This window comes from Phasianus colchicus, chromosome 6 (genome assembly GCF_987193195.1).
Source record: "Phasianus colchicus chromosome 6, bPhaCol1.hap1.1, whole genome shotgun sequence".
NCBI classification, from domain to species: Eukaryota; Metazoa; Chordata; class Aves; order Galliformes; family Phasianidae; genus Phasianus; species Phasianus colchicus.
This window is the reverse complement of record NC_143441.1, coordinates 13,694,686-13,722,058: the sequence shown is the minus strand read 5'-3', so window position 1 is coordinate 13,722,058 and position 27,373 is coordinate 13,694,686. Positions and strand designations below refer to the sequence as shown.

Here is a 27,373-nt window from a genome sequence, read left to right as displayed (position 1 = left end):
ACAAGCTTTTCTCCTCCTCGAGAGCACTCCAAATTGAACAGAAGAGAAAATACCTTTCTCAGCACTTACCATCACGCTATTAAACAATGTAAGCACACAGTGAAGGAAGAGAAATGAGAGGGTTGGAAAAGCAGTGCTAGAGTGAATTCTGTTTATTCAGTGCTTGAGCACTAGCCTCCATCTAACTCAAGCCTTTAGTTTTGCTCCTGGTAATGCCTTTGACTTTGATTGTTGCAAAGAAAGAGTAGATGAACGATGAAACTTCAAATGCCCTAATGCCTTATATTCTGATGGCAACTCTGGCACCTGGATACTAAAATTCCACTTTCAAAGAGATATAAGGGTCCCCACTTGTCAAGCATTTTATTTATTTACTTATTTAAAATACGGCTTAACAATACATACATACAAAACAGAGCTTAAATGGGGAAGTTAGAAAGCAAAACTCATTATAGTCCATACACCTCAATTTTGCACCCAAAAAGGTCCCTTAAAAGCAACAAAAGTAGGGGGCTTAGCTGATTTTCTTCATTTATTCAGAATATTTCATAAAGCTGTTTCCTCTACTACCTTTGTTACGAGCTTTTGATTTGATTGCTAAGAGAAATTTTCCACGGTATTAATATACAAAATGTCTGCCACCTCAATGAGGGAAAAAAAACACTTTTTTTTCTAGAATTCAACTGCTATAGCTTAGAGCTAATACTGAAGAAATATAACTTCTTAAATATAGATGTAAATACCAGCGGATGACAATCAAATGAGAAAGATTTTAGAAGTAAAAACTGTGCACACCATAACTTAACAGTATAGCAAGCAAAAACGTCCTTCTTTTTGCTTTGATACAGTCATCTACATACAGATCCAATCAACAAGACTATTTCTCTTTCTTCCAAACTGCATGAAGGAAAAAGTAGAAAATAAGTGGATTTTCTACTTACCTTATATTATGGGTACCAAGAAAAACATCTAGATAGGTAAGTAATTGCTGCTGGGATACAGTGCTCATCACTGACAATTAAATAAAGAAAATTGGGTAGGAAAAAGCATACATCAGGAAAGGAAGCCTACAAAGTGCCTAGAAATTAATTTCTTAGCCAAGCCGTTATTTTAGTTAATTCAGATCTCCAGAGTGAAAAAAGAATTCTTCAAAGATGAATTATCAATGATAAAACATCTAAATTTCTTGTATGGATAATTGATATTTTGGTATTTTGTGGTTTATTGTGATTTGTTTTGTTAGAATACACTACACACTTGGATGTCCGTAAAATTAATCCAGCAAGGGGCAAGTGCAAGGATCAGAGATCAGCAAGGTGAACCACCTTTCCATTACACAAAACCTTAGATACAACATGTAATTGCAGTCATTTATGGAACAAAGTAATACCCTTCTAATTTTATGAGATAGTTCACTACGAAGTATGCAAAGTCCATTTTGCAGAGATGATCTTGATACTAACCACTTAGTAAATGCAGACAAGCTGACATATAGATGGTGCAAGCAAAGAAAGTAATTACAAAAGCAGCTCCTTAGGTTACAAATTAATCTGCAGTCTTTCTTCCCAACGAAACCAATCTGACAAGCATCTTGAGGCAAGAACATTATCTGGATATTCACTATTTTGAGAGTTCCACTAATGTGCTTTGCTTCCCTCCCCTACCCCCAAGTATCTCAGGAACAGAGGTCTTTTTACACATAAATAAGCTCAGAAAGCTTCCCTTTCCTACACTGCATAATTGCTTAAACTCAGTAAATATAACAGTATAGTAGTGTAAAGGACCAGACAGCATAAGAAATTTAAGAATGGAAAGCTCTGATGTGTCGTAAGAACAAAATGAATGTAAATGAAACATGGGGCATTTTCGTAAGCTTTCAGATAAAAGTACTGGAAACAAACTATGGAAATGATTATCTTTTAAGATTAAAGAAGTAGTCAGTGAGCCAATACCCTTTTAAATGCAGAGATCCTTACTTGGATTACTCAGAGCACTGTAACCCTTTCAAGCATCAAATCAAGTTTGAAACCCCCCCCTTGTATGAACACATTTTCTTCGTAAGAAAATTCTTCTTTGGTTATCTTAATTTTCATTTAACCATAAGTACTCAGTACATAAAATCAGCTGAAAAGCAGCTCATTCCTAAACACAGACTGGAAAGAAAAAGATTAAGTATCAGCACCAGTCCGTGCATCTTGTGAATATCCATCATGAAGCGAGCACAACTGAATTATGACGCTGTTTAATGTGAATCGTAAAACACCAGAGAACTTGGCAATATTGCATAAATTCAGTATGAACAGGGAATAAATATTTTTCATCACTGTTATCAGAAATAGTAAAAAGGAACAGCAACTAGAACAACATACTAAAAAGAAAATGCTCAAAGAGAAAAGCCCTACAGACTTGTCCTAAATTGAGGCAAAAAAAAAATCTTGAAGGCTACAATAAATCACAATAGTGAATTTTATACTAACCTAAAAATACATGAAAAACAATACAGTATCACATCATCTAATGCCATACAGACACTAGTGAAGAAAAACTTCCTGTAAGTTTTTTTTTTGAGAATTAATTTTTTAGAATCAAGATGGCTTTAAATACAGCATTTGGCAACTCAAAATAAGTTCTTAACCATTTACAAGCTTGTAAACTCCAATTTTTGGAAGCCTATAAAGACTCCCAGCAACATCCAGGCAAAACTTCAGAGATTGTGAAAGGTCTGAAAGTCGTCTGCCTGTGACTGTTCGTGAGCTAAAGAGAAAAAACTGCACAGAGCAGCAGGCTGGTAAGGGAAACAAACACGGATGAAAGCATAGCAGAAAGTTTTACCCTCTTGATTTCCTCCTGTATTAAAAGGTATCCTCACTAGACTGAGATCCCTGCGTAGAAACTTGGAGTAACTCCTCTCTTACACCCACAAAGTAAGACTATTTGGTAAGGGATTCAGCAGGCAATGTTAGTTATCCACCATCCCATACAGCACACTGGTAAGGAAAGCCAACACGCTCAAATGAACTTTTGCTCATATTGATAGAATCCCAATTTCAGTATTTCACTTTGACCAGAGAAATACTAAGGAAGAAAAGTTACTTTTTCAGTCTCCAGAGCAAGCAGTCACTAGTCAAAAGAATACAGGTCTAATATTTGATAGTTGAAATCACTCTCTTTACAGCTTAAAGGATATACACAACATCTTTTTAAAAAAAGCCAGAAGAAGATTTGTATTTTTTTCTGGTATGTTTTCACAATTATAAATTTAACATTTACAATCACCCGGTCTGGCAAGATGCTATATGTATATACATCTCCATTTCTTGCAGTGCTACTACTTCTATGCAGAATCATGTGCCAGGATATTTATCAGAGGAACGAAATAGAAATGATGCTAACACAAGCAATGTTAACAATCCTTCCAAGGCAGCAAACTCATTAAACCATTCCGATTCCTCCTCTCCCCCTCAAATTCTTTGTCCCACCCACCACATACGTTCTCATGGCTGCCACACACAGGCACAAAAGAGGAGGGGAAATAAAGAAGACAGGCTTGAGTCTTTCAAAACATCCTCATAAGAGGATGTCAATCCATATATTAAATAATCTGAGCCTAGAAAACTACCACCTTTTATATGGCTACATTCTTGAGGCCGGTGGAACTCTACTTGAAAAACTGCACAGATTTGTTCTCAGTCTCATGAATCACTTGGTTCATTCTTGACCATGAAGAAATCATATAGTGCCAGTCTGCACTATAAGTAAAAGAGTCCTGACTACTTCACATTCTCCTCAGCTGAGGTAAAGTTTTAGTCTTAAGCACTTTCATCCCATCTGTTTCCACAAGCAGAGCTTTTCAAATAAAGAACCACTAAAAACATCATCACAGGTGGAAAATCTTCTTTCTAGCAAGACCAGATGGAACAGCTGAGGTCAGTTCAAATGACACTTCACTTAAAAAGATAAGGCATATCCAACCTGAGACAAATACATACTGTGAAAAAATTCAATCCACTCCACTGAAGTCTAGGCAAGCTACTGATAGCCTTAATGAGATGGGTAAGCTTACTAATGGACAGTGTGGCCAAATCTGCACACTAGAAAAGCAAAAATGACAGCACAAAGTGACTCAGAAAACAAATCAGTTAGTGCACAATCCTGAAATAAAACTGATATTGCCTTTGGAAATAGTTTTGCAAGGGGGCACAGGTTTTATAATTAGTAGAATAAGCTATCTGTCTATTTTAACTTAATTTTTAAGTCTTACTGCAAGTGAATCTGATTTTATAATGATGAATTTGCATTGAAATTCACTACTAATTATGAAATGTCAAATAATCAGAACTTCATGTTTATTCATATTAAATATAAATTTTGTATTAAAGCCTCCTTTCTTGTTTTAAGCAGAATATTACTCCTGAGTATTTTTTACAGAGATGGAATACATGTATTTGGGGCCTTCAGCTGACAAAACGCAATGGCTTTGGCTGGAGATCAATTTGCATCTGTTATTTACATAAACAGATTTACTAGATTCTTTGCTGACACAGTAATTACTCCAGAAGGTTATAAAAAAAAATAAAACCAACATTGGTTAGACTATCTTAGTCATTTTCTGTCAGTGCTGCTGTAGCAGGTCTATGTCATAATTCTACTTTTAGTATAGTTGTGTATTTAATCCCTAAGCATACCTTTCCCTGGAAGTTTTCAGTCGATTATCTCAAGAGTTCATTTTTCAGATGGCCTGATAGAGAATAGATTAATGGTACCATTTTTACCTAGAGGTTAAATTTATCTATCTAAGTCATTACAGTTCATTTACTGTGCTCTTCAGCCCAAAAGTACTTAATCACACAGAAAGCAAAACACAGGGCACATTTAGCAATTCTGTAACATCGATGCTTAACAGTGAGAAGCGACTGTGTAGTACCACTAATATTACTTTCCCACACTGATCTGTTTTCTTTCCATTACTGCACTTGTAGATAGCACTGCATGTTCATTGCTAAGCTGACCTCCCAGCATCGATTACAAACACTTAAGTACAAAAAGGAAACAGGAAACACTAGGTAAAATTGATACCAGGAAATAATTCAGAGTCTTGGGCAAGACTGCCTCAAGACAGACGTACACAGAAAAGGTAATACCAAATTAGAAATTATTTCCCTTATCTAGTTTTGCTTCTAAAATGACAGAAATGCATGAAATTATTTCTTACCATCTCTAAATCATCCTGTAATGGCTCTAAAAGAGAAAGGACTCTACAGAGGATGAAGCACCATCATATTAGGATCCATATTAAAGACAGAAAGCAACTTCAGCCTAAAAGACACAGTCTCCTGAACCGATTGGACAAAAACATATCTTCAAGAACTAAGAAGAAAACAATTCTGTGCCTCCTACAAATACTGCAGTTCCCTCTTGCATTTGAAAACATCAAGGTTCAGACCATCCAGGGGACATAAATATCCTTAATGATCAGGACTTGACTACACTTGCAATCACTAACACAATGAAAACCTGGTTTACCAGTTAGATAATCAGAGCTAAGCCTCAAAATCCTACAGTGCTGAAACTTCAATCCTATTAAAAACATACTTTGGTATGGAACATGCGTACAGTTCCTCAGGCACGTAAGCAAGGAAAGTTAGGGACAGGAAAGCAGAGAGACTGCAAAGATGCCAAATCCCCAGGACAGCAAGAATCAGCTGGCATGGCAAGTTAAGGAATTAAAAAAAAAAATCACAAGAACAGAGCTAAATTGCAGATGTAGATTCAGCATATTACAACATAATAGTTCTTAATCAAACTATTAGATCTAAAGAAAATTAGGATTTCCCTCTCAGGTCCCCCCTAAGAACCACCATTTGTATTTGGCTACCAGGGGAAACATTTGGCCTGCGGTCCCATTCTTGTTGCTCAGAGGGGGACTTCTGACACCCCAAATTACAATTAGTTGAACTGGAAGAGCAGCACACACATGGAAGTGATTCACAGCTTTATTCTACTTAGGCACAAACTTTATTACAAAACTCAATATTTTGAAATTAATCAATTTCAGAACTTCAAAAAAGGAATTTCCAAGTTGTAAACAATTATGAGCAGGTCACTGTTTGTTGCAGACTTTACAGAGATCAAGTTCACATCACAGCTATGAAAGATGTACAAAGGCATATTCGTCCACTTCTGCTTTAAGGGGAAAACTCTGTAAAATACCTTATAACTTATACCAAGAACTCCAGGCAGGTTCGTTAGGGGTTGCACAAAAGTATTTTAAGTCATTTCACATCAGATGTAGAATAGCTCTGTTCAGATCAGCCCTTAGCCCTGATGAAAACAATATGAAAAAGCTATCTGGCATTTCACTATCAGTGGTTACCTCTTCCAGTTGATAAGACAGGCTTTAACCTAATGCTGTTTTATAACACAAACTTGAAAGGAAATTCTCATGTAGGTAGAAAAAGCAGTAGTAACAACAATAACAACAAAGGAGATGACAAAATAAGCAAGTAAATACACATGAAAAATGAATTCTGCTACACGATCTTTTCCTTTCCTATGAGCTACTTAAAGAAGTATCTCAAATGACATCTCCCTGCACTTGGAAACAAGAAACATTTTAAATAACAAAAGCAAGTAAACAGCAACAGATTGTTTAAAAATAAGACTCTCTAGCTGCTACACTGTTTCACCAGGGGAGAAATTGGAACCTGAAACCTTAATTGGGCAGCAAAACAAAAATGAATGTTTTTTTTTTCCCCTTAGTTATATGTGGCATCAAAACCCAGCTCTGCAACTTACTATACTCCTCAAGGTATTAGGTATTAAAACTGCATCAGATAAATCTTGTCCATGCTTTCTTTGTAAACATTAAAAAGAAGAAATTGTCTTATATGCGTTAATGACATTTTTTAATGCACTGCTACAAAGAGTCTACCTACTATGCTGAGAATTAACTATCACTAACTTGGCCTTGTAGCCAAAGAACTGCTGCCGGTTTGTAGCCTTCTCTATTGGGAACAATTCCTTAGCAATCTCTTTCCAACACAACAAACATCTCTATTTTCTTCTTAAAAAGCACTGTTGATTCACATACCTAAAATGATCTTTATAAATAACATCCTACAACATAAGCAGCTAAGTCATTTGCTCCTCAAGGGCAGCAATTTAATGGCATTTTCTATTTCAGACTACAGGTCAATTCACAATTTGTTTAGTTGCTACATCTAATATATTCTGCTGAATGTCGGCCAAAAAGCTCTCTCCCATTCCTTTGGGGCATAGCTTCTGACTAAGAGACAGAGGAGATACTATCAAAAAAATAAAGTATTCTTTCATAAAAATCCAGGCATGGCCAAAGAGGAAACCAGAATTAACTTGATAGCACTGAAAGAGGAAACAGCACTCGCTTCTCAGAACTTCTTTAAAATTAAGGCACTTCTGAAAACTGGCCCAACTTACACACTACCAACTTGCTCAGAGATGAAGATCAGCCAGGGCTCAATTTGTTGCTTTTCTTTTTTGGTGTGAGGGTTTGGGTTTTTTGTTTAATTTTTCAAGAAAGCCATTGAGATAAATGAACATCATTTGAATGACGCTTTGTGGATTCCTCTTCTTTTTTTCCTCCCACACCTAAGAGCAACTGCCAGTTAGACAATGAGAAGTCATGGTCTTCCACATCACAAGTTTCTTTAACAATGACACCTATAGATGGATTATCTCATTCTCTACTGATGCCACGACAGTTACTAACAAGGAATTAATATCTGCACTAGGAAATAATTGGAGCGTGATGACTTGCAATTGTTTTTATATATAATCTCACATACTAAGTGATTAGCTGAGCCTCTGCTTCTTATACCTTTGAACGCGAACTCACTACTCGGTGTCGCTCACTCTTGCCTCAGACACACAGCATATCAAGAGTACATGTGAAAGTGAGTTTTAAGCAGAACATCTTTGATAGCTTGGGGAAAAAAATAGACAAATTTTTTAAAAGTCAGATATCATCTACTGGGTAACTGCTGGATAGCATCCTTAGTGGGCTAACAGTTATGCTACTCAAACTATTTTTCTTTTCCACAAAGCCAGCCCTCCTTTCTATAGTCACAGCAACAGAAAGCTTTGTCTTTTACTTGACACTTTGCTCAGCTTACACAATTGGGCAGAAAACTTGCAGCTCTCTCTGAGAGCATCTGTCCCAGTAAAGAATCTGACCACAGCAATCAAGACATGTGTAACCTCTTTAACAGGCCATGACAGCATGCGAGATCTGAAGTTGAACACAATAACAACAAAAAAAATCCAACTGCAGTGTGCTTCAGCCTTCCAAGAATACACTGATATCTTGATCAAAATTGAAAATCTATCAGCCCCTTTTGGAAGACAATTTCTATCTGTGAGCCAATAGTATCAACCCTGGACAACTTGAACCACAAAGATTCTGTGGAAGGAATATAGCTTTGAAAAGAGCTTCCAGGAATGAGTCCTGATTTAGGTCCTTTTTTGGGGCAAAAGAGAATTTCTGCCTGAGAAATTGTACTACCCTAACAAAAATTACATGCACAAGTAAAGATGCTTATTGTTGCTTCAATCTACTAACTTCCAAACACTGCCTGTGCCAAAGCCAACATCCTGAACTTTCTGTAATCTGTTTTATTTCTTCTTTTTTTTTCTTCCCTTTTTTAAGTGATAGTGCCCCCAGGGGATGCAAATGCAGGCTGCTGATTTCAGAAAGATGGTCCACAAAGCACCAAGTATTCTGTATTAAAACTAGTATTATGCTCCCTTGCTAATATCCATCTCTGGAAGGGTATTCCCTCCTCCACAAATGATAAGCTCCCATACCTCAAGCCCTATGCAAAACTCAGTATTTCACATTAGCAAGAAAAAAAGAAGAGATGAGTCTTTGAAAAAAATAGTTGTAATTCAAAACAAATCATAAATGGCTCGATTCAACTGCAAAAATGATGCTCTCTAAAAATCATGTTTATTTATTATATATTTATAAAGTGAGTACAGAAAGCTCTCAAAAGAATATTCTTAAGAAAATGCTGTAAGAATTGCAGTTGGCTCATCTAAAAAAGGAATTATACAACCTCCTAGTAAAAAGCAAATATAATTCGTTTAAACACTGAGATTATTGGACACCGTAAAATAGCAGAACTTGAAACTGCTTTTTAAGGACAGAACTGGAAAAGAACCAAAGTAACAAAGAACTGAAGGAGAACCAAAGTAACAAGTAATATTTAAAAAAATCTACTTTGGTTTAGCCCAGGATTTTTTAAACTATATTCAACTCAAGATACTACAAAAGACCTAGAAAAAACAAACAGCTTTATTGATCACCCCAGCCATTACAAAGTTTGTTAAAGGCAATATATTTTAAGCAATTCCAATTGCCAGAGCATTCACTTGTACTAAAGGGTTTCTTCAGCTCTCAAAAACGTCTTTCCAGTTCTCCAAGTCTTGTGTGCTCCAGGTGCCCAACAATCTGTGAAGTCTCAGTGTGAAGTGTTTTCCTGGTGGGCAGCACTGGTATCCAAAGCAGACAGCAGAAGCTGGAGAAGTTTGACATGGTGAGAGAGTTTCAGTGCCCCAGATGCCTGATACGCAGCTATGAGCCTCCTCAAAGAGTCGATGCTTCAGAACTGCCCTTTACCAAGTAAATGCCACAAAAGCACAAATCAACAGGCTGGTGCAGGTGATGTGAACAAGTTTGCCTATAATCACTTAACATGAAAATGGGCCAGAAAGCAATGCACAATTTTGAACTCAGAGAAGCTGTGCCCAGAGGCATTCAAAAGCAATTAGCAACATAGAAAAATGGGTAGCAAGCAAACCTTGTGGTCCCAATGTCTCCTGTCTCAAAGCAGAATAAAAACCAAACAGCTTATTCTATCATCAAAGATAGATACATATACTGAAGACCACTAATAGGTTTTACAACTAGGAGATTATATGCTTTCCACGGTCCACTGTCTCTCAGTATCACAGAGAAGCAAAAGCACAGAGCAATACATAAACATTCTGTTCTAGTTTTCAGAGTACATTTTTGCATAAAATACCATTTTAACAATTATTTCATACAGAACAATAAAAAGTACAGTAAGTAATTCATAGAAGCATCTACTAGTGCACATCTTTGCATCTAATCAATGTCTAGTCTCAAATACAACAGAAATGGTCTGCTTACCTCAGTACCTGGCTGTAGTGTCTGCCCATCTTGGGCTGCAGATGGAACTATGGCCCATGTGATGTTGGCACTAGCAGATGATAAGGAGCTGAGGGCACCATTTTTCAGTTGCTCTGAGGAATGTGACTTGGGACCAGGCCATCCCAGGATACCATCTGAAGCAGAAAACAGGTATCAACTTACAAGAGGCAGATGACTGATTTCTGCACTGCTCTCAGCATTCTATTCATATTAATGAATTGCTACTCATTCCCTGTTGCCATGCACAGTTTTACTTCTGTAATAAATGAACGAAGGAAGAATATTTTACAGTTTTATTCTTACTGCCAGACAGAATTATACATAAAGTATTATACATAATTATACATAAAGATTATTCAATCTGACACACTTTTGTAATTAAGTAAGCATTCTCTATCCAATATTTTAATAGTTAGGAAATGATCCAACGTTACTGCACCTAATACAGTGCAGGTGCTTGCCACATCTTTTAAACATAGATCAGTACCAGAATAAAGATGACTAACCATCTAGCTTTTGCATCAGGCCCCAGGCCCAGGACTAGCTCAGGTAATACGCTGACCACCTCTCCATTTAATGTGTGTGAAACCAGAGTTCTAAGCTTAACAGCTGTATTTCATTTTTGCCAGAACTTACCCCAAAGCTTTCCCTAGATTAAGTGCTAAAATGCTTTCCTTGTACCAAGAGGACAGTTTAGAGTAGTTCTCATTAGAAAGAGGCACATTATACATGAATCAAACAGAACTAGACATCAAGACAACCCCTACCTCTGGAGGCACCTAATTTCCAGGACAGGCCAGTATTGAGGGATGCTAAGACAGAAAAAACCTATCAAGAAGGCTGCAATGTCCTTCCTCCCTCACTGCTCTAAAACACAGTAATCACCATTCATATCTGCAGCCCTCACTATTGTGCTTAAATTTCAGCTATCAATTACATGCTGTTACAAAATAGAGAGATATGGATAAGAAAATTGTGTTTTTTCAGTCACTACCATAATAAGTGCATGACAATACAATTAGTGTCACCAGGAGGATCTCTTCCTCTCATCACTGCCAACATTTTAAGATGATCTTAAAGAACAAAACGTACATTAAAGATCATGCTATTTCTTTTTCTCCATATCACTGGTGGTTAACAGAGGTTCCTTCCTAATTAAGATAAATAGTTTGATCTGGTGAGATAATCTGGGTACTATTACATTAACTTAGTATTTGTATTGTTTATAATGGGTCAGAAGTCCTATAGCTGAAATCCCCTGAATTCCAAAGATAAAACAATTACAGAACATTCCTCTCATCTCAGATGGTACCAAGTTATAATAGTATGACAAAACTTCAGATCTACTTGCTTAGCAGGATTTTGTACCACCTTTTGAAGAAAGCATAAGCAAATGATCTGTAATATGATTTCCAAAGATCAGATAAATTAGCAGGGAGAAAATAAAACATTAAAAAAATCAAACGTATTTCAGACAACTCAAATTTCCCACCAACAAAGGATGAATATCTCTGGGGCTCTAATATCAGGCCTTTACCTTTACATGCTGCAAAGACTTCTGGATTTCAGTAATTCTGAGTACTATGTCAGTAGATATGTTTAAGATTAAGCAGAGTTATGTGAATACATTAGGAAAAAATGGTCTTTGTTTGACGTGCCATATATATTAGTTCAACACACTACAAAGTCAACACTTGCTTCCATTTCAACAATCTGAATTAAATCTACACAATACTGGTATACATAGCAAGGAATGCAGAGCTCAGTGACTGCAGTCATAGCAGCACTCTGTTTGTTAGGAAGAACGGGCAATCCCAGATCCCCCAAAATAAGCTCTGATTCAGAGGATAATCTGATGATTGTTCTGGCAAATCCAAAACGGACTCTGCATGGGAGGAAGGAAGGAAGGAAGCATACCTTTAGCATTTAAGATTAATCTAGAAAACCTAGAAAAACTTTATATGAAGTCAGAAAACTTTACATAAACTGTTAGTTCCTTGGAGGGAATGTGTGAGGCTATAAATTGATAATTATTTTTTTTAAACTCTTTATGTTAATTGATACAGATTTCAAAGAGAAAACCACATCAAGAAGTTAAAGTAAACTTGCTTCATTTCAACAGTTTCATAGAGCACAGCTATCCTTCTTATTCTTCATTACTTTGTAATGTGGTAACTGATCTGTTTTTCCATTTCTCCCTGTCAAGCAGCTGAATATTGAATTATTACTGTTATTTTCCTATTACAGAGAAACTAAAAAAAAAATTGAACTGACTGTTCTTTATGCAACTCTTTGAAAATAAGTCATCCACTCATTTCCTTGGGCTATCAATTTTCTCTCTTCACACACAATCTATTTTGCCTTCGCTGTGAAGAATTACGCTTTTTAACTAACATTTTTTAAAAAGCTCATTTCTGTAAATAGCCATAAGAAAACACCATTTGAATAAACACCACACTTCAGGGGAAATTTGCAAGCGTGAACATTTACTTAACTGTCGTTTACATATTTTTTAGAACACTGGATCAGTTTTCAGTACAAACACACCTAGTAAAAAAAAGATTATTTTATCTTCATCTTTCTCTGCACATTTTAAACTCTATCACAGAAATAGCAGCTATTAGCAGTATGCCAGCATGTTTTTCCATCTGTCCCAAGGGCAGTGATACTCCTTCAGAGAACGATGCATCTTGTCAGCTTAGTCAAGTTTTTAAACAATCTTAACCACATTTTACAAGAAGATGCTAAGAGGTCCAAAGGATAAATCACATCTAATAACATCACATTTAATATGCAAATGTACACTGACACATCCATATTCTTGGGTCATTCCAAGGAAGATGCTTTGTACCTTATAGAACTTTACTTCCCAGACAAATGCAGAGTATGAAGAGAGAATCATTAGAAAAAGTCTGAAAATCAAGTAAGATAAGAATATAATCTGTACACATAGAAAGTTAGAGGACACAAAAAGCACAATGCTAATTAAAGCAAAATATCTACTACTCTATAGTAAATAATGCAGAAATTAGAACGGATATATTAAATATGGTATTTGTATAATCAACTAGATCTCTTCCACTTGTATGGCATTGGGTTCCAAAAGAGAAAGCCAATTCTAAGCCCAATTACTCTGGCAGTTCAGCACATACGTACACACAATATGATAGCTCTCATAGAAAGTACCTAAAAAAGACTCAAATTTCTACTGCACTTAACATGCAGCAGGTAATTTCTGACAAAACAGAGAAGAACACTTCTAGGGAAGCTAAGTGCAGCACCCAGACACAACCTGATCTTCTTTCCCTTTAGCAATGCCGCAGTTCAGAAAAATCAACCATTTCAGGTGGCACAATACGGAGTATTCTACTGAAGTGTCCTCAGGATAAACACTTTACCCCTTAAGAGTTGCACACAGCAGGAGGTTCTACCAGAAGAAGAGGTTTGGATGAGATTTTTCAGTTAAGCACTATCATTTTCTTTTCTTTTTTTATTCCTATGTACCTTCAAACTATGTTTCTGTATTGCAATTGATGTATGAAATATGCTTAGCACCTACATCAATTCTATAACAAAAGAGACTAAGTTCTCTGCTCTTGGCTTATAGACAGAAAAAAACAACATCATTTTCCCTTAGCACAATCATAAACAAACAACTATTGATAAAACTCTTACAATACATTGTAACTACACTATAATAAATATTACCTTAAGAATTCTACGCTAGCTCTCAAGGAGAGGCCAAAATTGGTCCCTGCTGGGCTGGAAAACAATGTTATCTTGCAAAGCAAGATGAGCACGTAAGGAATAATGTATTAGCATATAGATAGAAGAGCAAATTGTTTTGGTTAGTCCCAGCAGAAGCAAGTCTAGCACTGATACATTTAAAGGAGACCTGACTGACTATGGAATTTAGTTAAGTTACACAGGTAATAATTGTTTCTCACCTGTCTTCTTTCCTCATTCTTTCCTGCACCTTCAGGCTTTTGGGGGAGGAGGGGCAGGAGGGAGGGCACCTCCCCTATGAGGACAGGCTGAGGGAGCTGGGCTTGTTCAGCCTGGAGAAAAGAAGGCTGCGGGGTGACCTCATTGCAGCCTTTCAGTACCTAAAGGGAGCCTACAAACAGGAGGGGAATCAACTCCTTGAAAGGGTTGATAACTGCAGGACAAGGGGAAATGGTTTTAAGTTGAGGGAGGGGAGATTTAGGTTGGACATCAGGGGGAAGTTCTTTACAGAGAGAGTGGTGAGGTGCTGGAACAGCTGCCCAGAGAGGCTGTGGATGCCCCGTCCCTGGAGGTGTTCGAGGCCAGATTGGATGGGGCCTTGGGCAGCCTGGTCTAGCATTAGGTGGGAAGGTTGGTGGCCCTGCATGTGGCAGGGGGGTTGGAGATTAATGACCCTTGAGGTCCCTTCCAACCCTGGCAATTCTGCGATTCTGTGGTTTGGGTTTTGGCTTTTGTTTTTAGAAGAGAAAACAAAAATTACCCCTCAAAAAGGAAGAAAATAAGAAACATTATATTTTCTATCCAGAAAAGTGGGCAAGAGAGACTTAAAAATATGTCAAAGAATTCATATCTGGTAGATGCTTTGTTCAGTAAGTGAACATGTGATGCAAGATTGTTCAAAATAAGGGATATATCCGTACATGCTGCTGATGACTGCAAGGCAGGATTCCAATTGCAAAAATAGTAAAATAAAGAACAGACCTAAAGCACAACGTAAGGTGATAAATAAGCTTTAAAACAAATACTCAAATTTGCTGCGTTCTTAGTTTGGAATAGAAGAAAGAACATTCACCACAGCAGTCAACAGGCTCTAGAGATACTCTTCTGCCAAAGGCTACACATTAGGAAGAAAGTAACACCAAAGAATTGAAGGTTTTAAATAGAGATAAAAGTTTGTTCTCTGTAGTTTTAGTTTGAAAGCCATCTGTTTCCTGTTGCATGCTAAATAAACTCAATCTTGTCATATGGCACTTAATGCTGAGTAGTACACACTACTCTGTTAGGTGACATCCTGGAACAATTTTTGGCTCTAAGCTTGTTCAGCAGCACCCATCTGAGACAACCTGCTTGACAAGCTTTTGAGGTTAACGGTTACCATGAGCACAGCAATAAGAGAAACATATGCGACTGGGTGATGAGGAGAAACCATTTTCAGCTGTTGCTCATTTTGGGCATTCAAGCTGGCTTATGGGGGTGGTCATGCAACCAACAAGGCGTTGCTTATCCCTGTTGGTGACTATCCCCTGTTTATAAACTGTTTGCTAGGATTTCACTCTGTACTATCACTAACTTCTCCATCTTCCCCATATTTCTCAGCTGCTTAGAACATGCAATAAATCAACTGGACAGCATTTGTCTTCTTTTACTGCCTTAGTCTTTCTCCAGATATATATAGATAGATAGATACAGATATTTAAATGTCAAACCATCTCCTCCAAAAACTGGAGCTAGACAGCATGTAAGAAAATCTTCGAAACATTTCTCCTCCCTACAAAGAGAACAGAAACCCAAAACTCAATACAATACGTCAAGCTAATAACATTTTTCCGGCATGTCTTTCAGTGAAAGAAAAAAAATGAGAAAACTTAGCCAGAGATCAATACACATACCTTTAATAAAGGCAGCTAGGTATGTTTGCCATTATTTTGTCTCAAAAGTAGAAACAGACAGGATTTTTGTCTCACTGACTGTTCTTGTTGATGCATTTCCAAAAATCAAGCACTAACAAAAAGAGAATCACAAAAACCTTTCCTTGAATCTTTACAGCAAGACTAAAACATGTGTTGACTACCCTTCAAAAAAAGATTGAAGATTTCAGTTTAATCTTTAAAACTGCTTGTAGACTTGAGTTATGTGACTGACAACTTGTGAGAAACACTAAAATGAAGAGCAGAAAATCACATCTTCCTTAAACTATTCCATGCCAAACAATATCATAAAATATTTAAAAACCTACATAATTCTATTTTTTTTATATGATTTTATTGCACTGATTGCTAAAATGCTTTCCTTCTATTTACACAACTGGAAAACAAAACAATAAATAAATTACATTTAAAAAGGAGATTTTTTTCTTTTTAACAATAACAGCCCACAAATCTGTTTAAAGTAGCTATTACTAAATAACTCTCTTTGCGATTGAAGTTCCTGAGTATTATGTCAGAAATTCAGCTACCTTAAGTCCTTGCTGTAGAAGCATTAAGACTGTAAGGCCTACAACGCACAGAGGAGAAGTTAACAATCCTTATCTAACTGGCCGTAACAATTTCAAGAACAGAAGCAGAGTAAAGTTGTTCAGCAAATAGATACATATTACTCTTCAGACAGTTCTCCTTATTTAGAACATAACAGTGAGAGATTCTGATGCTGAAGTAAAGGTAACCTCAAGGATAAGTTAAATTCAACAAAGCTAAGTCACTGCTTATTTCTCACACTCTACACGAGCAGTACTGCTCTGCTTTGCTGGACTACTTTCATGAACTGTAGGCTAGAGACAAGCATGTTATCAAATACCTATATCTCGTATGGCAATACAACAGCCTGGAGATTCTAGCCCAGGATACCCACTGCCTTCTCATAGAAGTTATTCAGCATTATCTTGGACCTCATGTAGCAGGTAATTAGACAGCATCTGAATGGAAACATTTGGCAATATATTGCATAGCACCATCATATCACATGGGAAAGGTATTTTAGACTTCTTATCAAAGGAACCTGAGGCCTTTAAAATAAGAAGTGATTTTCACCTGGCAGCATCAAGAGGTGATTCTTTGGTTGCTCCTTCTGGTGCAATTTTAAAAAAATCGCCAGGAGGACACAATCAAAATGAAAGATATTATCTCTCAGAATTAGAGTTTCCTAGATTACTTAAAGCACTAGTCTGATTAGGTATGAGTTTATGCAGCTTTGATGACTCAAACTCCACCGACTCAGTAGAAACATTAAGTCCATCAAAGTACATCTGAAAAAGATTAAGTGTAGGAAAATCAGTAATCAAGACTTTCAGGCCATGATGTTTCAGGCAACTGTGTTGCATAATAAGTCCCAGGGAAAAGGGAAAAAATACAATAATTTTTGCAGACTTTTGGTTAAGGAGAATAGACTAAATATTTCAGCAGGTTTTAGCCCCTTCCTCTCCCCCTTCTTCCCTCTAAATTACATACCAAGTGGTAAGCACACCTACACACTGAAGAATTAACTGTTTGTATTCGATTCTCACAGTTACACTGAAGATTCTGGTATGAACAAGTGCTACAGAATTCCTGAAAGAATTCTCGTATAAGTTTAAAGTCTAAGGAGAAACAAACAACCACATTTATTAGACTTTTTAAAATACTTCACAGTAGTGGCTTCCAGAATTTTTTAGAGGAGGGATTAAAAAAAAACTTTAATAAAGGAATTCCACAGCTTTTCCCCGTTGTGCACATATCTACAAAAATCATTATTAAGTCAAAGTAGACACCAATTTAAAAGAACATTAGTTGGACACAAATTCAAGAGCATGTACAATTCAAGTCATCTATCTCTGACAGTTCACTTAGATCACATGAACATGGGAAGCAACATCCAGAGAACTTGAAACTGGAAACTGACCTTTCTTTGAAGGATGCTTTTCATCTTTGATACAACCCATGCTGTTTTGAAATGGCATTATATCAAAGAAATCTACTAAATGCCCTTCATCATTACTATGAAGATGTACACAAATTTTCTAAATTAAAACCAAAATGTAGACAACAGGAGTTTTGTTGTTCTCCCCTGGTCCCCTATGAAACATCAGAAACTGGATTAGGGAAAGTCATAATACACCACAGTATAGGCATAACAGTTTTTAATTCCCTTTTTTTTCCCTACTTCTCAGCTGATCCTCTCATATTTCTACTTTCTCCACAGGGGAACTCTGTAGAGGGCTTGACTTCTTAACCAGTTGTCTCAGCAGCTCTGAAGGTGTATTTGCCCAGAAGCAAACCTACTGTAAAAGTAAGAATGTTTTGCCTTTTCGGACTTAATCTTTTTTTTAAGGGCCTACTTGAAGTTGGGTTTTGTTATTGATTCACCTCAGAAAACACACAGAATCCCCATATCCAGAATACTGCTGTTGCTCTTCCTCTTATATCAACTCCTGGTCCTGTGCTTCAGGTAGACAGTGCAATAAGAAAGTAACAAGTACCCTTTCAGAAAGGTCTAACTTCTTATATTATGGACAGAGTTCTAGAACTGCGTGAACTAAAAAAAAAAACTGTGCTACATGGGGATCAAGAGCTTCATGCCTACAGAGCTAAATGCAATATCTAACTTTCACATTTTAGGCTCATAAAAATTTGCCAAATATGTATCTATATCTTAATAGTAGCAAGAAGATCTCCTCCTAGATTTAAGTAAAACCATTGACTGGAATAAATCCGCTTGAATAGGATCCTTTCACATAGGAAAACTGGTAATATGATTTTTTTAGAAAACACCAGCATTTTTATCAAACAAATCTGTATTGTGATTTCACTCTCTACAAAAAAAAAAAGGTTCTGCACTGTCATTAAGAATACAGGCTTATGTACCTGTTCTCCATACCATCTTTTTTTTTGTTTTGTTTTGTTATTATTATTATCCCTTCTCTGCCTTTCTATCTTCAGAATCTGACTCCCCAGGGAAGACTCAAGACATCTTTTTCTCCCCTCTTCTGTTTCCAAGGATCTATTTCATTCAGATTGGGGACAAGGTTACTGATGGGATTTTTATCTCCAAGTGTATTTATCGTATTCTGCAGTTCCCTCCATCCTCCTAAGGCTTTGAAGTGCCTGAACTGCTCACCAAACAATCGACCACCAATCCTGCGTTCCAACTGATTTTGCAGCTAATTTTTTTTTAAATTAAAAGAAAAATCCTGATGCCTGATGTAAGGTTCTGTAACGAGTTGCTCCATCCAACTTGCTTTTTTAAGGGAGGGTTCATTTTGCCTGCTTTAGTAGCTTAATTAAACAAAAAACAAAAAACAAAAAACTAAGACACTCAAAAAAAATAACTAAGAGAGACTATGCTCACCTGAGGACAGTGTCCTGTTATGGTGCTGGCCCACTTGATGCATGCTTTGCTGTAACAGAGTCAGGCATTCTCCAAGGCAGCTCAGGGTGGCAGCAGAGGTAGCTTTTAAAAGCAGCAAGTCCTGATCCAAGGCAGAAAGGGGGCCAGAACTTGGGAGAGCTTCAATGGCTTGTACAAGATTCTTCTGTTGTCCCTCAACTTGGCTCATCATCTGTAAAGGTGCAAAAACATCTGATGTCACAGGAATATCACAAATTCCTACAGCTCAATATGACGACTAAATGTAAAGAGCTGCCTCAAATGAATGTTAACATTACGATCCAAACAAACCATCAACTTACTTACAAAAACGTAGGGCTTGAGACTACCACAAGCCTATCAAACCTTCAAGACTACATTAGAGAGAACAGTCACTTAAAGTAGTAGGTTCACTATAGATTAAATAATGGCTCACACTGTTCAGAAGTCTTCATAAGGAAATACATGAAATTTCTATCTCCTTCTCCATTACTAATTTAGATTTACATTTTCTTTCCTTGGAATACGATCTGAGACACCCAAGGAAGATACACCATCCATCTTCTTCCTTTCCTACATAAAACATCTAATCATAGTTTAAGAACTGATATTTTTCATTTCTCATGCTTCAGTAAGGAATTGCTCTTAAAAAACACAGTGACTTGGAAGTTTATAAGCATTATCATGGGATGCAAGTTAGAATACTTATTTACTGTCAGATATGAATACCAGCTGTCAGGGAGAAAGTTAATCTGTTTCTAGATTTGGACAAACCAGACGAAGACAAAATGCATGCTAGTAGTGAAGATAAAAGACAAGATAGAAGTAGGCTGTTCTTAAATAAACTGGCAAGTTTCCAAAGTCATTCCTATAACCAAAAGAAAGAGCTTATAAAAATTCTATTTTTACAGTCCATAGCAAACTGTACATGCACATCGACAGGCCTCCTTATTTCACTTACCTTTCCTTCAAGTGAGAAGCCACCTTCATGTATCACACTGCATCTGGCAGTGTCTTTGAAAAAAATCATATCAATGCCTGTAATCATACCCACTTGGGCCAAAACTCAAATTAACTCTGGATTTTTTTTCTTTAATACCCTGAGATACTATCAGCCTATGCCTAAAGAGATAGTTCATATACCTCATCTCAGACAACAACTTTAGTTAAGCCTCTGCAATACTTCTTTACTGATGGAGCATTACACTTCCCCCTCTTCACCCTTTGGCAATATACAGCAGAAAGAGTATCTACTACCAGACAGACAACTCAGTTAACACAAACTGAGTTGCTCAGTATCCCTTTCTCCTGCAGGTGCAAAACCTATCAATATAAACCCAAGATTCAATTACCTGTGAGAGTCCACACTGATTAATGGCTGCCACGTGTTGAATCATTTTCCCTCTCCTGAAAAATTTCACGTTCATTTCTTTCTACTTTCAGTACAACTGCAAGTTTATGATTCTAAAAGGTGGACACAGTACAAACAACCTACCCATCCTCTGCCAGATCGATACAAGAGAAAAGTCCTTTTATAAAGCATGCAGCATCTCATAAACAGCTTTCAAAAAAATAAAGGATAATCATGTGCCAGTCATTCTTCCCAAAAGGAGATGAACGCATTTACTCTATTCATCTCTATGTATTCCTATAGGAGGATTTTTTAAACTAAACATGACATTTATTCCACAAACATCTCTTCATTACATCCCCCTTCCCTCCCTTCTCAGAGAGTCTGTCTTGCTAAATCTGATGTTTTTACGTAATCTAAGAAACTGCTATTTGAAGAATACAAACTTGAAAAAAAAAAGATCAGTGCTTAATAGGTTTATTATGCTAATTCAATCTCACATCTAAAGTTCAAATTCTAAACATGACTAGAGATAAATCAAAGTCCATCTCCTTCAGCTATGTGAATGAATCATACAAGGCTGAGATTACAGAATGGGTCAGCACTGAACCCATTTACTGTGCAATTTACCAATGTTAACTGCAATGTTCCTGTATTAGCTCACCGACTCCAACCAAGCTTAGACAAACACGTTTGGCTTAATTATTACAAGATTTATGGGACGATGTGGATTTTTATTTAATGCAAAAATTTGTAAATCCACTCAATTCCAAAGAAAGCTTTTCGAAGTAGGTGCTTTCAATTTGGGGTTAACTTATCTTCATTCTCCTTATTCTACATATATGCAGCATTTAACACAACAGTCATCATCTCTCCTCTAATGCAAGTAAATACTAACCCCACCAGATCAGAGCACCTGAGGACACCAGCAAGACACTATCACTGACCACAAGAAAGTTATAACATAGTTATAGATATGAAAGATGTTGCTATGCAAAGTCACAGTTTGAAAAAAGGCAGTCTGTGATGCTGTAATGCTTGACTATAAAAGCAAGCTAGATGCACTCTGGAGAATTCAGGATGTTGAGATGTTCACAACTTTACTTTGCTAAGTAAAGTGTTTTAAACACGGTATCTTCCAAAAAGAATACTTCCCCTAAAATATATATTATACACACACACACACACACACACTTGAGATGATCAAAGCTTTCAAAAGAAAAGATTCGTAAACTACAGATTCAAATTCATTTTGTCCAAGCTAATACCACGTTAAATATATATATATATATATATATGAGCTTCATCAGGTTTTTGATCATTACATTTCTGACGTATAGTATGCTTCCTGTGACCTCCCTACACTGTTGCAAATAGACTGATAAAAAAGGCTACACTGAGTGCACTGAAAAGAAAGAACAGAAACTGACTCAAAGAAGCAAATAACCATTCCAGCAAACAAGCATTCTCAGCAACCTAAGACACAGTGATTTCAAGCTCCTTGAAGAAAACAAAGAGTGACATCAGCCATTTTACCTCAAAGGGCAGGCAGACACCTTCCCTTTATCATAAGGCCATGTGGATCATGGCACATTCATTGAGGACTCACTTTGCTCTGTCAGTTAATAGCGCCCTTTCTCTGCTTCAGCATTCCCTGTGTGGGCTGTCAGCAATACTACTGCTAGCAGCACATTGTCTGCCAAGTTACCTCTGGGCACTTCTCCTGGAAGATTCAATGCAGTGATTTATTTATTTTAAAGCTTTTCCACTGCCGGCTGCACAGCTGAAAACGATCCCCCAAAAATTGGAAAATAAACAACAGTGTTCATATGAAAATCAGAGCATCCATAGAAATAAACAAGTGATCAACAGAAAAAGACACCTGTCACGGGGGAAAGACAATTACGTAACAGAAATTCAATGCACATCACTTTTTTTTTTTTTTTTTTTAAATACCAGAAATATATCAAGTTGTGTTTGGGAGAGGAGTGTCCCAAATACCTCCTAATACCATCAATTTCCTGCTTTTGGATAATCACAACAGAAGAAAAGCATTTTGAAATACATTTGGAAAGGACAAAAGGAGAGGTCAGTTTCTGAAACCTCCTGAGAATAGGTGCAAAGTGATATGAGTCCAGACCTTGGTTCTCATTTTTAAACAAGTGTGTTCCACAGGGTTTTTGGTTTTTTCTTTTGTTGTAATGTAAAGCATTGCTTTTCTTAAAAAGAAAAGCAGGCATGAAGGAAGAACCAAGCCCACACAGAAATAAAAACCTTCTAAGTTGTTGTAAATCAAATACATTTGATTGTTATTTAATTCTAATAAAGTTGACTCTGACCTTAAGCAAGGACTCCTGGCTTGATCCAGGTATCATCAACAATCTTGACCCAGATATCATCAATAACAATATCAATCATCATATTACAAAAATTAGAAGTTAGAACAGTCAATCAATTTATATCAAAGCATAATACAGAGATTCATATACCGTATATATCAAAATGTAATACAAACACATGGAACTCCAGTGTCACTAAAGTAATCATGCCAGTCACTCATGTGACACTTTGGTTAACACCTCAGCTTCACAATTCCCACATGGTATTCCATGAAGCTTTCCTATTTTCAATTATTTATTCTGAAAAAGGAAAGAGCATAAACATACATGTGAAAAAAAAAAAACCCAACCTAACAAATATTACTTCCTTCTTTAGTTTGTTTTCAGCCACATCTGGAGAATTCAGTGCTGCCAATCACCAGCTCAGAAAGTATACCTCTCCTACTGAAATGTCTGTCAAATGAAGATAAACTCTACAGTTGCAGTAGAAATGTGGAGTTTGGGGTTTTTTTTTCCCCATTTGATATGTTCTTATTTTGAGTTATAACCACTGCAGAGAAAGAGAAGTTTTCTTCCCTGGGCCTAACTTCTGAAAATTCTCCTCCAACTTACTCATGATCACTCGATACATGCACCTTCCTACTTAATGAAAGATTTCCTGACAAGGATTTATAGCTTTACCCCTTCAGTAAAGTCACATCCATCAATATTCTAGTGGGATTCCATAGACAGTATGCAAGGTAGAAAAGCAAAATTTGAGTTTAATATATAGTTGAAGTAAAAGATTTATATACAAGAGTTGTTGCTAAAGGCGCTGCAATATGTAACGCCAATCTCTTATTAAGGAACTTTCTGCTTTTCAGTCCTGAATCTGTTTAGTGTAGAAAGGTACACAAGACCATATGACTACAGACATGCTTACTCCACAATTAACAGACCTGTATACTTTGCTTACAATAAGAAACTCAGTTATTGACCAAAAAGGGCTTTCTTGAGCTGTAGACAGAAAGAAATTCTTCCCACAAAGCTTCAATCTAGATAAAAACACACAGCAGCCTCTGTGAACATTGTTATTTTAATGAGAAAAAATATTTTGCAGAAGGATCCTAGGACACTAAGTGAGATATTCTGAAAGCATCTTGGAAAGATGGAACAGGATAATGACATCCATATCAACTGCCCTTTTTTGATTAATACTCCCTTCCCATTACGAAGAAAAAGCACGTAATTCTCCATTATTGTCACCTCAGGATAGCAACCAGCTTGACCTCAATTATTCCAAAGATGCAAACAAGGAAGAGTAAAACTGAAATGACTCTGTTATATAATAGTTATTAAGGCTTAGACACACACATCCTATCAAAGCAGCTTCAAAGGAGCAAGTTAATTTTCGCTTGGCACATAATTTGCAGACAGAGGCACAAGAAGCGACAGAACAAACAGAACTACACCTCTGACAACTGCAACAGGAGCTAACCACCAGGACAAGGTTTCCTTGCAGTCCTCGCCCCTTTTTCCACAATTCTATTTCCTTCCTTGCAGAAATAAAAATAAAATGAAAATAAAAAGCACAAGCCTCCCCACTCCCATCTGTTATTTTGTTCTATTTTCCCAAATCAGAAATTCACATAATCTGTTGCAGGAAAAGCCAGTTGCTACATATCCTATTGTCCCCACTGACATAGCATAATTTCCTTTAGGGTTTTGTTTTGCTTCTTTTGCTCAGTCTTCTTGCAGGGCACTCCACAGGGTGATTCCTTCTGTGGAAACCCTTAAAGAACAGAGGAACAAATGTTATTAGACTGGACCGATTCTGAAAGCAGGGCCTAAGACAACCAGTAGGAAACAATGACTTGGTTGCTTCCTCCCTTTCCAATCTGCTCTACTCTTTCCAATCTGCTGTTTCCACTGATGAGGACACTGTTCCACTGGTAACCATTAGGAGGGGCTGTGAGCTCCCCAGGGACCATGGCACAAGATGTACACACCAAGGAGCAGCTAGCTCTTAACTGCCACCTCCTGCCATTTACTTTCAAAACTGACTGGTTAATCTGTTCAAACATTCCTATTTTCCACTCTTCACCAGCACTACACATTCAATCTATGGTTTATATTTTTAAGTTCCGTAACCTGGTCACTTGCTACATATCCTTACAAGACAATATCACTGCATTTTTTGAAAACATGAATCGTTACTTGATTATCTACAGACTTCTTACTCTTTGACCTCTTCTCCACTAGCTTATTATTCACATATTCAAGCTAATTTGCTGTTAATTGTACATTTACAGCAATCTGACTGTATCTAGCAGGTCTGCACACAACAATTTTTTTAAGCCCAGAAGGCTGTTGGCTATTAGAGTGAGAAAGGAAAAGGGAGAGAAGAGTATTTTCTGGTTATTGATCTGGGAGCTCTAAACATTGCTTCCAGCACAGGAGGAGAAAAAGTAATCCTCTTCCTTGACAAATTCTCAGACTATTGCAACTTGGGCATATAGGACTTACCTCCTCCTTTCCTTCAGTTTTAAAACACGCACAAGCTCAGCAAGAAAAGGAGCTGATTAGCCACCTGTTTTATAAAAGCATTTCTCTGTTCAGAAAAAAAAAAAACAGGATATTCTCAACAGATCTCTCTTTACTAAGAACTATATGAAAATCTGTAATTGTTAATGTTCTCTGGGACTCTATTTGAGTGCAAATACTTTACTTGGATGCAAATACTTTGAGTTTCCAGGAAATTCTGCTTCTCTCCACATGCAAAGACAGATCCGAGGGGAAAAAAGAGAGGTTGCCAGAGAGTGGTTCACAGCCTTTGCAACATACATGCAACTTTGCTGAGAGGATTCAGCAATTCTGGCAGAATTCCCAAGAATGTTACCAGAAATCTCAGTAAAACAGCCCACCTACTTCGGGGCAAAAGACATCAGGTGTTTTCCTTTGCTGTCTCAGGCAGACTTACTACCATACTTTGTTAAGATCACACTTTCAGACTTACGATTAAATACATGCTTTCTGTATACAGTCTGCCCCTACTCCTCACCTGGGAAATGAGATAGGGAAAGATGGAAAGAGGAAATACTTTCCACCTTAATCAATATCCTGAGATATTTACCTTCTGTTGGCTCCCTACTGAGCTATTAAAAAAAAAATTGCCAGTTCTCAGTCTCTTCTTTTTCCTTAAGATCAAGAGAGGACAACAGCTCTCCCTTCTAAACCAACATACACTTCAGGTTCTTTTCCTTGCATAAAAGGAAGATTTGGAAACAAACTAAAGTACTAAAAAACTGAAATAAAAAGAATTGTTCTGATAGCATCAGCTATCTTGAGAATGTTTCAAAGAGCCACTAAGCAAGCCTTTGGGTGAGAAGTCAAAGCTTTTTACTAAGATCTGGTTTCTGTAATAAACACTCAAGTGAAAAAACATGATTCAGACAAACAGTATCAATGAGCACTATTTTTCTCCACAAATCAGGGTGCGTGGACTATGTTTTTTTTCTTCCTCTCTCCAAAACACACAGCATTAATCTAGCAAAGGCCATTTCGCCACTGGAGGGAGCTGTCTCAGCATCAGGATCTATTTTATGGCAGTAGATAATGACCGGTTTTCTTCATTGCCTGTTTTATTAAAGCTCCCTTTGGATAATCTATACATCTACAGGTAATGCTTGCCATTTGCTGCCAACATAAGACTGAAGCAAAAAATACAACTAGTATACAGTACCTACCAGGTTCTCCCTGCTATCTTAAGAGCTCCTTCCTTGCATATTTGTTTGTCTACCTGTTAAATTAACTATATCCCATTAACAGTCACCTACTTAGACTTAACATTTGCCATTAAAGATAATTCTAGAGGAGCAGAACATATGGATCTTGAGGCAAAAGCACACGGAAGAATAAAAGCACGTAGCAGTTGCAAAGGTTGGTGATGTTTTGTTGAGGATTTTTTTCACCCAAGTTGCTTCCAGTGATCAAGAACCAAAAACTGAGAAGCAAAAGGAAGAAGCCTGCAATTTCAAGTAAATCTTGGACAGCAAAAGGCTGCCATCCAGCCAAGCAGGAAGTGCATTGTTGTATTTTAAACCACAGAACATAGCACTGAGAACACAGCTTCTGAAAAGCTTCTGGTGGAAAATTAGATTGTTTCATTTCACTATATGGATTAGCTCAAAATCTGTGAGGAAAGCTGTTACTGTTAATGATTAAGTGTTACTCACAAGTACGTGTTATCCTATGAGCTCTTCCAAACCGCAGTTTCTCCTACATTAAATAAGGATCAGTTAATAGTTACAGCACAAAACTGGAAAACATATTTTGATTACTGGCAAGTAAGGCACATTTGTGACTGTTTAAGCATTTAAAAGGACACCTAAAAGGTTGCTGCTAGTCATTAAGTTAACATCAGCAATCACA

At 37.0% G+C, this 27,373-nt stretch overlaps 1 protein-coding gene across 3 annotated transcripts in view; it reads right to left on the bottom strand.

The window, feature by feature from the left end:
- Nucleotides 1-27,373, bottom strand: part of OSBPL10 (oxysterol binding protein like 10) — a 102,980-nt gene that overhangs the window by 30,055 nt on the left and 45,552 nt on the right. For all 3 annotated transcript variants that reach the window (XM_090142512.1, XM_031590260.2, XM_090142511.1), the window contains exons 5-6: nt 19,256-19,466; nt 10,190-10,344 (exon numbers count right to left, since the gene is read on the bottom strand). In XM_090142512.1, coding sequence (XP_089998638.1) covers nt 10,190-10,344; nt 19,256-19,466 — 366 coding nt within the window. The remainder of the gene's footprint in view (nt 1-10,189; nt 10,345-19,255; nt 19,467-27,373) is intronic.